A 14,330-nucleotide genomic window follows, 5' to 3' on the forward strand; every position below is an offset into this window, starting at 1 on the left:
ATATCGTCTGCCTTGAAGGGAACAATTCCAGCTTCTCCAGTCTCCCCACATAACCCAGTGCTCAATCCTGGCAGTAATGTGGCATTTGACAAATGAGAATGTGGATCAACACACACAAAATACTGGAGGAACTCAGCAGGGCAGGCAGAATCTGTGGAGAGGAATGACAGTCGATGTTTCGGGCCGAGACCCTTCTTCAGAACTGGGGCAGAATCCAGAGTAAAAAGGTTGGGGGGGGTGGGGGTTGGAATACAAGATGGCAGGTAATAGGTGAGACAAGGTGAGGGGAAAGGTGGATGGGTGGGAGAGAATGGATGATGTAAGAAGATGGCAGGTGATAGGTGGGCTAGATAAAGAGCTGAAGAAGAAGAGAGAGAGTGGACTGTGGGAGAAAGGAAAGGAGGAGGAGAACCAGGAGGAGGTGATGGGCAGCTGAGGAGAAAAGAAGTGGTGAGAGGCGAGGCAGAATGGAAAAAGAGAGAAGGGGAGGAGGGGAGAAATTGCCAGAAGTTGGAGAAATCAATGTTCATGCCATGTAGGAGCAAATGGGGATGTGAGATGGGAAGCCAGACTGGCAGAGGATGGGATGAATGGCCCATGTCCACACAATTTTATGGATATATTGGAAAAGGAAACATATTCCACAGTCTAGAAGGAGAAGCTATCAGTGTCAGGGTAGATAATACCATGGGAACTCAACAATATCAGTCTGAATTTTAAACTCAATTAAGATGTTAGCAGCTGCGTGCAAAGCTATAATCTCTCCACACTCATTCTCCAGTCATCTGCCACTGACAAGCAGCAGAATGCACAGATGCTGATGGAACCCCTGTAACACAGCTCTGAGTGTTTGAACGGATATTGAAGAGATTTCAATGTATCCAACCCCATTCTCTCACTGTCCTGTTAATGTTTGACGGAACACTAGAAGATGCTCAGTGTATCCTAGGTACACTTGACGGAGTCGTTTTGGACATTCAGATTCAGATTCCGATTGATTTATCACATAAAGATCAAAACATGTAGTGAAATGTGCTATTTGTGTTAACAACCAGCACACTCAGGGATGTGCTCGCAATGTCACCACACATTCCGGTGCCAACTTAGCATGCCCACTGTGCTTGGCAGAACAACACAGAACACAACAAGCAACAACAGTGAATCCAGCTTCGTTCCTCCCTCCTTCCCTCTCACTCAAGCCCAAACACTGTCCTCTAACCACAGGACAGGCCGCTTTTGGCCGCCTGCCTCCAGATCCCCTTAATATTCCTGGATGATTCACCCAAAATCAGGAACTGGAGTTGATTGAAACAGGCCCTTTGGGCCATCTAATCCACGCCAAACTATGATTCTGTTTAGTCCTGTCGATCCACACCTGGGCCATAGCCCTCCATGCCCCTCCCATCCATGTACCTATCCAAATTTCTCTTAATTGTTGAAATAGAATGCAAATGCACCACTTGAACTGGCAGCTCGTTCCACACTCTCAGCACCCTCTGAGTGAAGACACATCGGCAGACTTTTATGCCTGCAGATCACTTTATAAATCAAGTGCAAGAACAGATACAGATCAATTTGATGTGTACTGATAGCAGTGTAGTCATGAAACCCCTGTAACTGGAAGGTCCAGCTGCTGGTGAGTCAGTGTCCTGGCAAAAAGAACACTCCATGTCTCTCCGCAAAAAGGTTATTGAAAAGTCAGGAGATGGATACAAGAAAATTTCATAGTCTCTGAATATCCCTTGGAGTACAGTTAAGTCAATCATCAAGAAATGGAAAGAATATGGCACAGCTGTAAATCTGCCTAGAGCAGGCTGTCCTCTAAAACTGAGTGACTCTGCAAGAAGGGGACTAGGGAAGCCACCAGTAGACAAGTTTCAGTGGCCGAGATGGAAAAGACTGCACATCCAACAACTGTTGCCCGGGTGCTTCACCAGTCACAGCTTTACGGTAGAGTGGTAAAGTGAAAGCCACTGTTGGGGAAAAAAAATTCACATCAAATCTCGCTAGAATTTGCGAGAAGGCACGTGGGAGGCTCTGAAGTCAGCTGGAAGAAGGTTCTATGGTCTGATTAAACCAAAATTGGGCTTTCTGGCCATCAGACTAAACGCTATGTTTGGGATAAGCCAAACACCGCTCCATCAAAAACACCCTATCCCTACCGTGAAGCATGATGGTAGCTGCATCATTCTGTGCGGATGCTTCACTGTGCAGACCCTGGAATGCTTGTGAAGGGAGAGGGTAAAATGAATGCAGCAAATACAGGGAAACCTGGAGGAAAACCTGATGCAGTCTGCAAGAGAACTGCGACTTGGGAGAAGATTTGTTTTCCAGCAAGACAATAACCCCAAGCATAAAGCCAAAGCTACACAGGGATGGTTTAAAAACAACAAAGTTAACATCCTGCAGGGTCCAAGTCAGTGTCCTGATGTGCAGAGCTTGATAGAGGCCCGTCCACACAGACTCCAGGGTGTAATTGCTGCAAAAGATGTGTCTACTAAGTACTGACAAAGGGGGTGAGTATTTATGCAATCAGTTATTTTGTGTTTAATAATTGTAATAAATTTATCCCAATTTGTAGAAATTTGTTTTCATTTTGATTAGTGCCAAAAAAGCTGAATTAAATGCACTGTAATTCAATGTTGTAAAACAATAAAACATGAAAACTTCTGGTGGGGGGGGGGTGAATACTTTTTATGGGTACTGGAGATGCTGAGATACATACTTGGATGTGCTGGAACACATCATCAGTGATGTAAGCCGGGGTCATTGGGTCTTTTAACATCAGACACCCTCGCTCAGGCGATCCAGCCAGGCTTGATCAGGCCTCGTAGTTTGTGTCCCAGAAGCACTGGTCCATGGGTTACACCTCTTGATCGATAACCATCTGGAGACTCGCCCGGTAACCTCTGTGACGGTCCTGATGTCTATGCAGCCCCCGGAATGCCAAGGAGAGAGTAGGTTCTGCACAGTAAGCAGCCAGCAAAACCTCTACATCCCACCTCTCTAGGTTCACATTGTGCCCTCTACCCATCTCTGGAATGGTCTACCAGCTCCTGGTATTTAGCTTTCTTACGTTCAAGCACTTACTCAATCTGGTCTTTCCAAGGAACTGTCAGTTCTACCATGACCAGTTGCTTCAAAGACTCTGACTGAATAACCATGTCAGGAAATGATGAAGTCAGGATATTTTAATTGACTTTCAGTTGCTGGTCAAACGCCGTGGCGAGCAAGTCTGCTGATCTGAGCTGAGCCTGTGGTTAGTCTCCAGCTTTGACAAAGGCTGTGGGCTTTCTGGGTTGGTGGAGGTACCTGCTGTTGTTCGTAGCCGAGGAAGTACTTTCAACCTCTGCCTTCAGCACCTGGCCACAGGGATGGGTAATAAATGCTGTCCTTGACTCAGTGCCCCTGTGGCTGAAGTTTGCTCAATGGCGACACCTTTGGGTACTTGAGAAACTGCAGCTTTTCACTCCCTCTGCAGGACATCATGGCAACAATTGGCTTTTAGCAATGAAGCATCCCTAAACATCTCCGCAGGAAAGTCACCAGACAAAATCTGGTACTAAGACAGATTGCTAGGAGTCAGTATTTAAGAAGCAGTTTAGTGAATAAAGATATGAGGGGGGGTTGGGACTAGAACTGGCTTACTATCTTCACACTTACTGAGGTATAGTGAGAAGCTTGTCAGACAAACTGTTCAAACAGATCAAATTATTACACAGTACATTGAAGTGGTACAAGGGAAAGCAAGAACAGAATTCAGAATAAAGGGTAGGTAGACAATAAATTAACTTTATTTGTGAAACATACAGTAAAATGTGTTGTTTGCGTCAACAACCAACACGCTCCAAGGATGTGCTGGAGGCAGCCCGCAAATGTCACCAAGCTTCCGATGCCAACATAGCATGCCCGTAACTCACTAACCTTAACCCGTACATCTTCGGAATGTGGGAGGAAACCCACGCATTCATGGTTGAACTTAAACTCCTTACAGACAGTGAACATTCATTGCTGGCGCTGTAAAGCATTACACTAACCACTATTCCACTGTGCTGGTGAAGGTCAGGAGGGCCAGTAATCATTGGACTTGTTCTCCACCACAATCACACTCTGTTCTGCTCACCATATCTTGTGACATATGCCATTGCTAATAAGCGTGATTCTGATTCTGAATGCATTTCTCTTCTCTTCTCGTACCGGACTCCATTTCTGCCATTGGCAGCCAAGCCCTGTTGATTTTCTCTGTCATCTGTACCTCCCAGGGTAAGACTCTTAAGATTATGCTGCCAGAGGCATAAAAACATCACCGAATCTGGCTCTCCAAAACTCTCAGACAATCAGTCTTTTGGATGACATGTTAAACTGATTCTGTCTGCTCTCTCAGCTGGGTGTAAAGAAAAATCACAAGAAACTATTTTGAAGAGGGACAGGAAAGCTTTCTCTGGAGCCAGAGAAAATATTTATCCCTCAGAACTATATTATTAAGGACAACAGTTAAATCTTCTCACTGATAAGCATGCTGAAAGTGACTCCTGAGCTTTGTGCTAATGTAGAGCCTGTCCTTCAAGATGTAGTGTAGACGTGATCTTCAATGCACAAGCGTTCTAAGAAAAATGCAAGGAGCAGCATCAATCACTGTCCCAGGCCAGTAAGTCTTAGAAACATAGAAAATAGGTACAGGAGTAGGCCATTTGGCCCTTCGAGCCTGCACCGCCATTCAGTATGATCATGGCTGATCATCCAACTCAGAACCCTGTACCTGCTTTCGCTCCATACCCCCGATCCCTTTAGCCACAAGGGCCATATCTAACTTTCTCTTAAATATAGCCAATGAACTGGCCTCAATTGTTTCCTGTGGCAGAGAATTCCACAGATTCACCCCTCTCTGTGTGAAGAAGTTTTTCCTCATCTCGGTCCTAAAAGGCTTCCCCTTTATCCTTAAACTGTGACCCCTCGTTCTGGACTTCCCCAACATCGGAAACAATCTTCCTGCATCTTGCCTGTCCAATCCCTTTAGAATTTTATGCGTTTCAATAAGATCCCCCCTGAATCTTCTAAATTCCAGTGAGTATAAGCCTAGTCGATCCAGTCTTTCTTCATATGAAAGTCCTGCTATCCCAGGAATCAATCTGGTGAACCTTCTCTGTACTCCCTCTATGGCAAGAATGTCTTTCCTCAGATTAGGGGACCAAAACTGCACACAATATTCTAGGTGCGGTCTCACCAAGGCCTTGTACAACTGCAGTAGAACCTCCCTGCTCCTGTACTCAAATCCTTTTGCTATGAATGCCAACATACCATTTGCCTTTTTCACCGCCTGCTGTACCTGCATGCCCACCTTCAATGACTGGTGTACAATGACACCCAGGTCTCGTTGCATCTCCCCTTTTCCTAATCGGCCACCGTTCAGATAATAATCTGTTTTCCTGTTCTTGCAACCAAAGTGGAAAACCTCACATTTATCCACATTAAATTGCATCTGCCATGAATTTACCCACTCACCTAACCTATCCAAGTTACCCTGCATCCTCTTAGCATCCTCCTCACAGCTAACACCGCCGCCCAGCTTCGTGTCATCCGCAAACTTGGAGATGCTGCATTTAATTCCCTCGTCTAAATCATTAATATATATTGTAAACAACTGGGGTCCCAGCACTGAGCCTTGCAGTACCCCACTAGTCACTGCCTGCCATTCTGAAAAGGTCCCATTTACTCCCACTCTTTGCTTCCTGTCTGCCAACCAATTCTCTATCCACATCAATACCATACCCCCAATACCGTGTGCTTTAAGTTTGCACACTAATCTCCTGTGTGGGACCTTGTCAAAAGCCTTTTGAAAATCTAAATATGCCACATACACTGGCTCTCCCCTATCCACTCTACTAGTTACATCTTCAAAAAATTCTATAAAATTCATCAGACATTATTTTCCTTTCATAAATCCATGCTGACTTTGTCCGATGATTTCACCTCTTTCCAAATGTGCTGTTATCACATCTTTGATAACCGACTCTAGCATTTTCCCCACCACCGATGTCAGACTAACCAGTCTATAATTCCCCGGTTTCTCTCTCCCTCCTTTTTTAAAAAGTGGGGTAACATTAGCCACCCCCCAATGCTCAGGAACTAATCCAGAATCTAAAGAGTTTTGAAAAATTATCACTAATGCATCCACTATTTCTTGGGCTACTTCCTTAAGCACTCTGGGATGCAGACCATCTGGCCCTGGGGATTTATCTGCCTTTAATCCCTTCAATTTACCTAACACCACTTCCCTACTAACATGTATTTCCCTTAGTTTCTCCATCTCACTAGACCCTCGGTCCCTTACTATTTCCGGAAGATTATTTCTGTCCTCCTTAGTGAAGGCAGAACCAAAGTAGTTATTCAATTGGTCTGCCATGTCTTTGTTCCCTATGATCAGTTCACCTGTTTCTGACTGTAAAGGACCTACATTTGTCTTGACCAATCTTTTTCTTTTCACGTATCTATAAAAGCTTTTCCAGTCAGTTTTTATGTTCCCTGCCATCTTTCTATCATAATCTTTTTCCCTTTCCTAATTAAGCCCTTTGTCCTCCTCTGCTGGTCTCTGAATTTCTCCCAGTCCTCAGGAGTGCCGCTTTTTTTTACTAATTTATGTTTCTTCTTTGGACTTGATAATATCCCTAATTTCCCTTGTCAGCCACGGGTGCACTACCTTCCCTGGTTTATTCTTTTGCCAAACTGGGATGAACAATTGTTGTAGTTCATCCATGTGATCTTTAAATGCTTGCCATTGCATATCCATCGTCAACCCTTTAAGTATCATTTGCCAGTCTATCTTAGCTAATTCACATCTCATACCTTCAAAGTTACCCTTCTTTAAGTTCAGAACCTTTGTTTCTGAATTAACTATGTCACTCTCCATCTTAATGAAGAATTCCACCATATTATGGTCACTCTTACCCAAGGGGCCTCGCACGACAAGATTGCTAACTAACCCTTCCTCATTGCTCAATACCCAATCTAGAATGGCCTGCTCTCTAGTTGGTTCCTTGACATGTTGGTTCAGAAAACCATCCCGCATACATTCCAAGAAATCCTCTTCCTCAGCACCCTTACCAATTTGGTTCACCCAATCTATATGTAGATTGAAGTCACCCATTATAACTACTGTTCCTTTATTGCACGCATTTCTAATTTCCTGTTGAATGCCATCCCCAACCTCACTACTACTGTTAGGTGGCCTGTACACAACTCCCACCAGCGTTTTCTGCCCCTTAGTGTTATGCAGCTCTACCCATATCGATTCCACATCCTCCAGGCTAATGTCCTTCCTTTCTATTGCGTTAATCTCCTCTCTAACCAGCAATGCTACCCCACCTCCTTTTCTTTCCTGTCTATCCCTCCTGAATATTGAATATCCCTGGATGTTGAGCTCCCATCCTTGGTCACCCTGGAGCCATGTCTCTGTGATCCCAACTATATCATATTCATTAATAACTATCTGCACATTCAATTCATCCACCTTGTTACGAATGCTCCTCACATTGACACACAAAGCCTTCAGGCTTGTTTTTACAACATTTTTAGCCCTTATACAATTATGTTGAAAAGTGGCTCTTTTTGCTTTTTGCCCTGGATTTGCCTGCCTGCCACTTTTACTTCTCATCTTACTACTTTTTGTGTCTACCCTCATTTTACACCCTCTGTCTCTCTGCACTTGTTCCCATCCCCCTGCCACATTAGTTTAAAGCCTCCTGAAGAGCAGTAGCAAACACTCCCCCTAGGACGTTGGTTCCAGTCCAGCCCAGGTGCAGACCGTCCTGTTTATACCGGTCCCACCTCCCCCAGAACTGGTTCCAATGCCCCAGAAATTCGAATCCTTCCCCCTTGCACCATTTTTCAAACCACATATTCATCTGAAATATCCTCCTATTTCTACTCTGACTAGCACGTGGCACTGGTAGTAATCCAGAGATTATTACCTTTGTGGTCCTACTTTTTAGTTTATCTCCTAACTCCCTAAATTCACTTTGTAGGATCTCATCCTGTTTTTTACCTATATCGTTGCTATGTGCACCACGACCACTGCAAAAGGCTTCAGCTCCATTAACTGAGGGGGATTATGGAGGTTGCGAGTAAAGTCTGGTCAGACAACATCTATGAAGGGGAATAAACAGTTGGATGTTTCAGGCCAAGACCCTTCATCAGTCGAGATCCTTCAGCAGATAGTGTGCAGCCCTGATTCTGATTCTATTCTATGATAAATAAATATAAGGAAAAATCAGTTAAATTAAGTATATAAATGTGTCTATTAAATAGTTAAGCTAAAATAAGTACTATAGTGCGAAAAAACAAAAAGTAGTGAGGTAGTGTCAATGGGTTCAATGTCCATTTAGAAATTGGATGGCAGAAGGAAGAAAGCTGTTTCTGAATCGCTGAGTGTGTGCCTTCCAGCTTCTGTACCTCCTTCCCAACAGTAACAGTAGGAAGAGGGCGTCCTGGGTGGTGAGGATCCTTAAAGATGGATGCCGCCTTCCTACGGCACTTGAGGATGTCTTGGATATTATGGAGGCTGGTATCCATGATGGAGCTGACTAACTTTACAAGTTTCTGCAACTGATTCTGATCTTGTGCAGTGACTGCTCCCCATGCCAGACGGTGATGCAGCCAGTCAGAATGCTCTCCACGGTACATTTGTAGAAGTTTTGAGTGTTTTAGAAGTCTCCTCAAACTCCTAATGAAATATAGCCACTGTCTTGCTTTCTTTATAGCTACATCAATATATTGGGACCAGGTTAGATACTCAGAGATTTTGACATCCAGGAACTTGAAATTGCTCAGTCTTTCCACTTCTGAACCCTCTATGAGGATTGGTTTCTGTTCCCTCGTCTTACCCTTCCTGAAGTTCACAGTCAGCTCTTTTGTCTTACTGACACTGAGTACAAGGTTGTTCCTGTGACACCACTCCACTAACTGGTATATCTTGGTCCTGTACACCCTCTCATCTCCATCTGAGATTCTACCAACAATAGATGTATCATTAGCAAATTTAATGATGGCATTTGAGCTATACCTCAGGAGAGGGGTTGTGTTTAAACTAGTAGTGTAATCATTTGAGTTGAGTATGATGTTCTCCTCAGGGGATGTGTATTGGCAGGTCCTCAGGTGGCTGGTGTGTGTGTGTGTGTGTGTGTGTGTGTGTGTGTGTGTGTGTGTGTGTGTGTGTGTGTGTGTGTGTGTGTGTGTGTGTGTGTGTGTGTGTGTGTGTGTGTGTGTGTGTGTGTGTGTGTGTGTGTGTGTGTGTGTGTGTGTGTGTGTTGCCCAAGATTTTTGCATAGTACTGTATATATCATGCGGAGCATAGAGTTAGTTTGTAAATTTGCCAGGAGCAAAGGATGTCAGGAATGGCAAGGGTGCAGCACCATGGGAGAGGTGTAGGTGTGGGACAGGTGGTAGAGAAGGAATGCCGGGGCGGGAGGTTGCTGTGGGTGTAGCCCTGATATACCAGGCAAGGTCATTTGATTACAAATTGGTTTATTGATCATTACAGAATGTGCCTCTGGTGCTTCCCACTCCCTCCCCTTTCCCTTCCACCTTTCCCAACCATGATTCCTCTCTCCCTGCCCCCTTCCCACTCTCAGTCCACAATAGAGATCCATATCAGAATCAGGTTTATCATCACTCACATATGTCATGAAATTTGATTTTTTTGTGACTATTTTTTGAACAGTCCATGAATCCATGAACACTACCTCTCTACTTTGTTCTCTTTTTGCACTACTTTTTAAATTATCTCTATTGTAATTTATAGTAATTTTTATGCTTTGCAATGTACTGCTGCTGCAAAACAACAAATTTCACAACATATGTCAATGATAATAAACCTGATTCTGATTTATTGCATTTGGAAGCCACTCGGCCCATTATACTTGTGCTTGCTTTTCAAAAGAGATCCAACCATATTGACTGCTCTGGCAACAGAGCAAGTCAAGTTCAAGTTTAATTGTAATTCAACCGTTTATGCACACCCTTGAATACAGACAGACAAAACAGTGTTACTCAGGGGCCAAGGTGCAGAACACAGTACCAAAAATCTTACCTAACACAAGACGCATGTAACACATGTCAGATATCAGTAAAATACAGTCTCACAAAAAAATATAGTCCAGGTCGCTGAGTACATGAATGTTGCAGCAGTCTGCAGTCAAACACAATATTGCTCGTCTTCTGCCGAGCGAACACTGGAGGGCAGCGCCGACTCCAGCTTGGCCGCCACACCGCACGGCCTCCAGCACTCTGGTGGAGTACTCTGATGCCTTTCCTGGATGACTACAAACAGCTGACACTGCAGCTTGAGGCCCAGTCCTCGCTAGGGCCGAGGTCACACAGCTCACCCTCTGCCTGCCAATAAAACAATGAGCAAAATTTCTAATATTTAACTCTTTCCACTTTCTGTCCAGGAGCTTACACGTTGCAGATTTTTTTTTCCCCAAGTAGCTTGCTCTTTCCCCAAATAGGTGACATAACAGATTCTTTTGTAAACGACAATTTTACTAATATCTTTAAAAATCTTCTCCAAGTTCAAAGTAAATTTATTATCAGAGTACGTATGCTACCCTGAGATTTATTTTCTTGCACGCAATCATAGTAGATGCAAAGAAACACAATAGAATCAATGAAAAAACTACACACTCACAAAGATGGATACTGTGTAAACCAATAGCAAAAGAAGACAAACTGTGTAAATAAGAAAAACACATAATGATAGATAGATAGATAATCATATTGAGAATGTGAGTTGTAGAGTCCTTGAAAGTGAGTCCATTGGTTGTGGATTCAGTTCAGTGTTGAGGTGAGTGAAGTTATCCACGCTGGTTCAGGTTTTGATTGTAATGTGGAACTTCTGCAGTGAACAGCTGACCTGTTTTGTCTTAAAATGTCCTTTTGGATTTGGGTCCATATCCATAGAGCCCTCAAAGTTGCCTTGTAAGTTGACAGGATGGTTAAGAAAGCATATACCGTCGGTCCTTCTTATCCGTGGGTTCCGCATGCGCAGATTCAACCAACTGTAGATCGGGAAAACCCGGAAGTTCTCTCTCCTGCACTCATTGTTTGAGCGTGTACAGACTATTTTTTTCTTGTCATTATTCCCTAAACAATACGGTATAACAACTATTTACATAGCATTTACACTGTATTGGGTATTATAAGTAATCTAGAGATGATTTTAAAGTACAAGCAGTCCCCAGGTTATGAACAAGTACCGTGCCTGAGTCCGTCTTCAAGTCGGATTTGAAGTCGGAACAGGTACATCCGGTATTATTTCGTGTCAGTTAGTCAAACGTTTGTCTTAGTATATAGTATATATTTTACCTTTCTATGCATATAAAACATTTAAAATATGTATGTATTTCAATAACTAAACCACTGCGTTGCTTAGTAATAATTGTAGCTTGCATCAGGGCAGGGCCTTGCACATGCTCCATTAAAATTGTTCTGATCGTTGACCGATTGTAGCCTAACGCTTTTCCAATGACTGATGGTGTTTCACGTCTTTCCGATCGCTTTATTACTTCCACTTTATTTTCAATTGTGATCGTCATTATTTTCATGAACAGAACCACTGCAGATTCAGAGCAGCGCCACCGGGTCCTAATGTCTACCGCACTGAGACAGGTTAAATAAGGTCTGGGGTTCTGCTGGGTCCTAAAGACCACTGCACTGAGACAGGTTAATTAAGGGACTTGAGCATCCGCATTTTTTGGTATCCACGGGGGGTCCCGGAACCAATCCCCCGCGGATAAGGAGGGCCGACTAGTGTGCTGCCTTTCATTAGTCAAGGGATTGAGTTCAAGAGCCGTGAGGTAATGTTGCAGCTCTAGAAAACCCTGGTTAGACCATGCTTGGAGTATTGTGTTCAGTTCTGGTTGCCTCATTATAGGAAGGATTTGGAAACTTTAGAGAGGGTGCAAAGATTTACCAGGATGCTCCCTGGATTAAAGAGCAAGTCTTATGAGGATAGGTTGAGCGAGCCAGGGCTTTTCTCTTTAGAGCGAAGGAGGATGAGAGGTAAATTGATAGAGGTGTACAAGATGATAAGAGGCATAGATTGAGTGGACAGCCAGAGACTTTTTCCTCAGCGGAGAAATGGCTAATACAAGGGGCTTAATTCTGTAAGGGGGTGATGTCACAGATAGGTTTTTTACACAGAGTGATGGATGTGGAACACACTACCGGGTTGGTGTTAGAGGCAGATACAGCAGGAACATTTAAGAAACTCTTCGATGGGCACAAGGATGATAGAAAAATGGAGGCCATATGAGGGGGGGAGTTAAATTGATCTTAAAGTAGGTTAAAAAGTAGGTTGCTACATTTTGGTAGGAATAATCCAAATAGGACATACATGGGTAAATGGTAGGGCATTGAAGAATGCAGTAGAACAGAGTGATCTATGCCTCTTATCATCTTGTACACCTCTATCAATTTACCTCTCATCCTCCTTCGCTCCAACGAGAAAAGCCCTAGCTCGCTCAACCTTTCCTCATAAGACTTGCTCTTTAATAGTGCATAGTTCCCTGAAGGTGGAATCTCATGTGGATAGGGTGGTGAAGAAAGCGTTTGGTATGCTGGCCTTTATAAATCAGAGCACTGAGTATAGGAGTTGGGATGTAATGTTAAAATTATACAAGGCATTGGTAAGGCCGAATTTGGAGTATTGTGTACAGTTCTGGTCATCGAATTATAGGAAAGATGTCAACAAATTTCTTTACTCAGACGGTGGTAGCTGTGTGGAATGAGTTTCCAGTAGAAGTGGTAGAGGCAGGTTTGGTATTGTCATTTAAAGTAAAATTGGATAGGTAAATGGACAGGAAAGGAATGGAGGGTTATGGGCTGAGTGCAGGTCAGTGGGACTAGGTGAGAGTAAGTGTTCGGCACGGACTAGAAGGGCCGAGATGGCTTGTTTCCGTGCTATAGTTGTTATATCGTTAAAAGATCAGCAAAACATTGTGAGCTGAATGGTCTGTACTGTGCTTATTGTTCTATGTTTTAATGTTTCACGGGAAGTTGGGCCAGATACTGAATTAATTTCTCATCTCTGCTGCAGGAAAAACAGAGCTGGCCAAGCAGATTGCCAAGTACATGCACAACGACATCAAGAAGGTAGGAGAGAGACCTTTCTGCTGCATGTGTTGAAGATTTTTGTTTTTCTCTATACCAACATCTGGATAAGTATGAGGACAAAGGGGTTTTAGAAGACTATGGACCAAACATGGGCAACTGGGACTGCTTGGTGAGGACCATGAAAGATGGCTTGAAGGACCTGTTTGCGTGCTGTATGACTGTAACTGGGTGTCAATATCTCTTAAGATCTATCCTGGGCCCAACATATTGATGCAATTATGAAGAAGGCACACCAACGGCTATATTTTATCAGGAGTTTGAGATTTGATATGTCACCAAATTACTATAGATATACCTTGGATAGAAACTATTTACATCACCGTCTGGTATTTGCTCCAAAATACAAAAAAGCTACAGAGGGTTGTCGATTCAACCAGCTCCATCATGGGCACCATCTTCACATCTTCAAGTAGCGATGCCTCAAGAGTGCAGCATTGATCACTATGAACCCTCGCCATCAAGGACATGCCCTCTTCTTTTGCAGCCATCAAATGAATTTCAATGTAGTATATTGTAACATATATCTATAGTGGATTCCAGTTAATTGGGACATAAGTTAATTGGGGCAGCTGCCTATTTGGAGCAATTCTTTAGGACCATCGATTAATCGAGTAAGTAGCTCAGATTCCCTTCAGTTATCTGGGACACTGATGCTTAATTCGGACAGGAGTCTGTTGCTGAACCGTTTCTAACTAACGTCAGTCATGTACACTTTTGTGCCGGTTAAACACTACACTGTGCTTAGAGTGATCAGTTTTTAAATAGCGTCAGTTGTATGTGTCTGTGTCCAAAAAACAGTGATTTTTACATAGCTCCCTAAAATCTCTCTTCAGGACCTCCTCACCATTCCTACCTATGTCATTGGTGCCAGTATGTACCAAGATTTCGGGCTGCTCACCCTCCCCCTCTCCCTTTAGAATGCCATGGACCTGATCCAAGATGTCCCTGACCCTGGCACCTGGGAGGCAACATATCATCCGGGTGTCTCTATCGCATCCACTGAATCTCATCCCTATTCCTCTGACTATGGAATCTCCTATCACCACTACGTTCCCTTCACCTCTCTTCTCTTCTGAGCCACGGCACCAGACTCAGCGCCAGAGACCGGTCACTACGGTTCCCCCGTTAGGTCGTCTGCCTCAACAGTATCCAAAGTGGTATAT

The 14,330-nt window shown here is 43.7% G+C and overlaps 1 protein-coding gene across 1 annotated transcript in view; it reads left to right on the top strand.

Annotated features, from left to right (window-relative positions):
* Window positions 1-14,330, top strand: part of clpb (ClpB family mitochondrial disaggregase) — a 173,709-nt gene that overhangs the window by 133,258 nt on the left and 26,121 nt on the right. Inside the window, exon 9 of the mRNA XM_073044342.1 lies at window positions 13,091-13,146. Coding sequence (XP_072900443.1) covers window positions 13,091-13,146 — 56 coding nt within the window. The remainder of the gene's footprint in view (window positions 1-13,090; window positions 13,147-14,330) is intronic.

This window comes from Hemitrygon akajei, chromosome 4 (assembly GCF_048418815.1).
Source record: "Hemitrygon akajei chromosome 4, sHemAka1.3, whole genome shotgun sequence".
Classification (NCBI taxonomy): Eukaryota; Metazoa; Chordata; class Chondrichthyes; order Myliobatiformes; family Dasyatidae; genus Hemitrygon; species Hemitrygon akajei.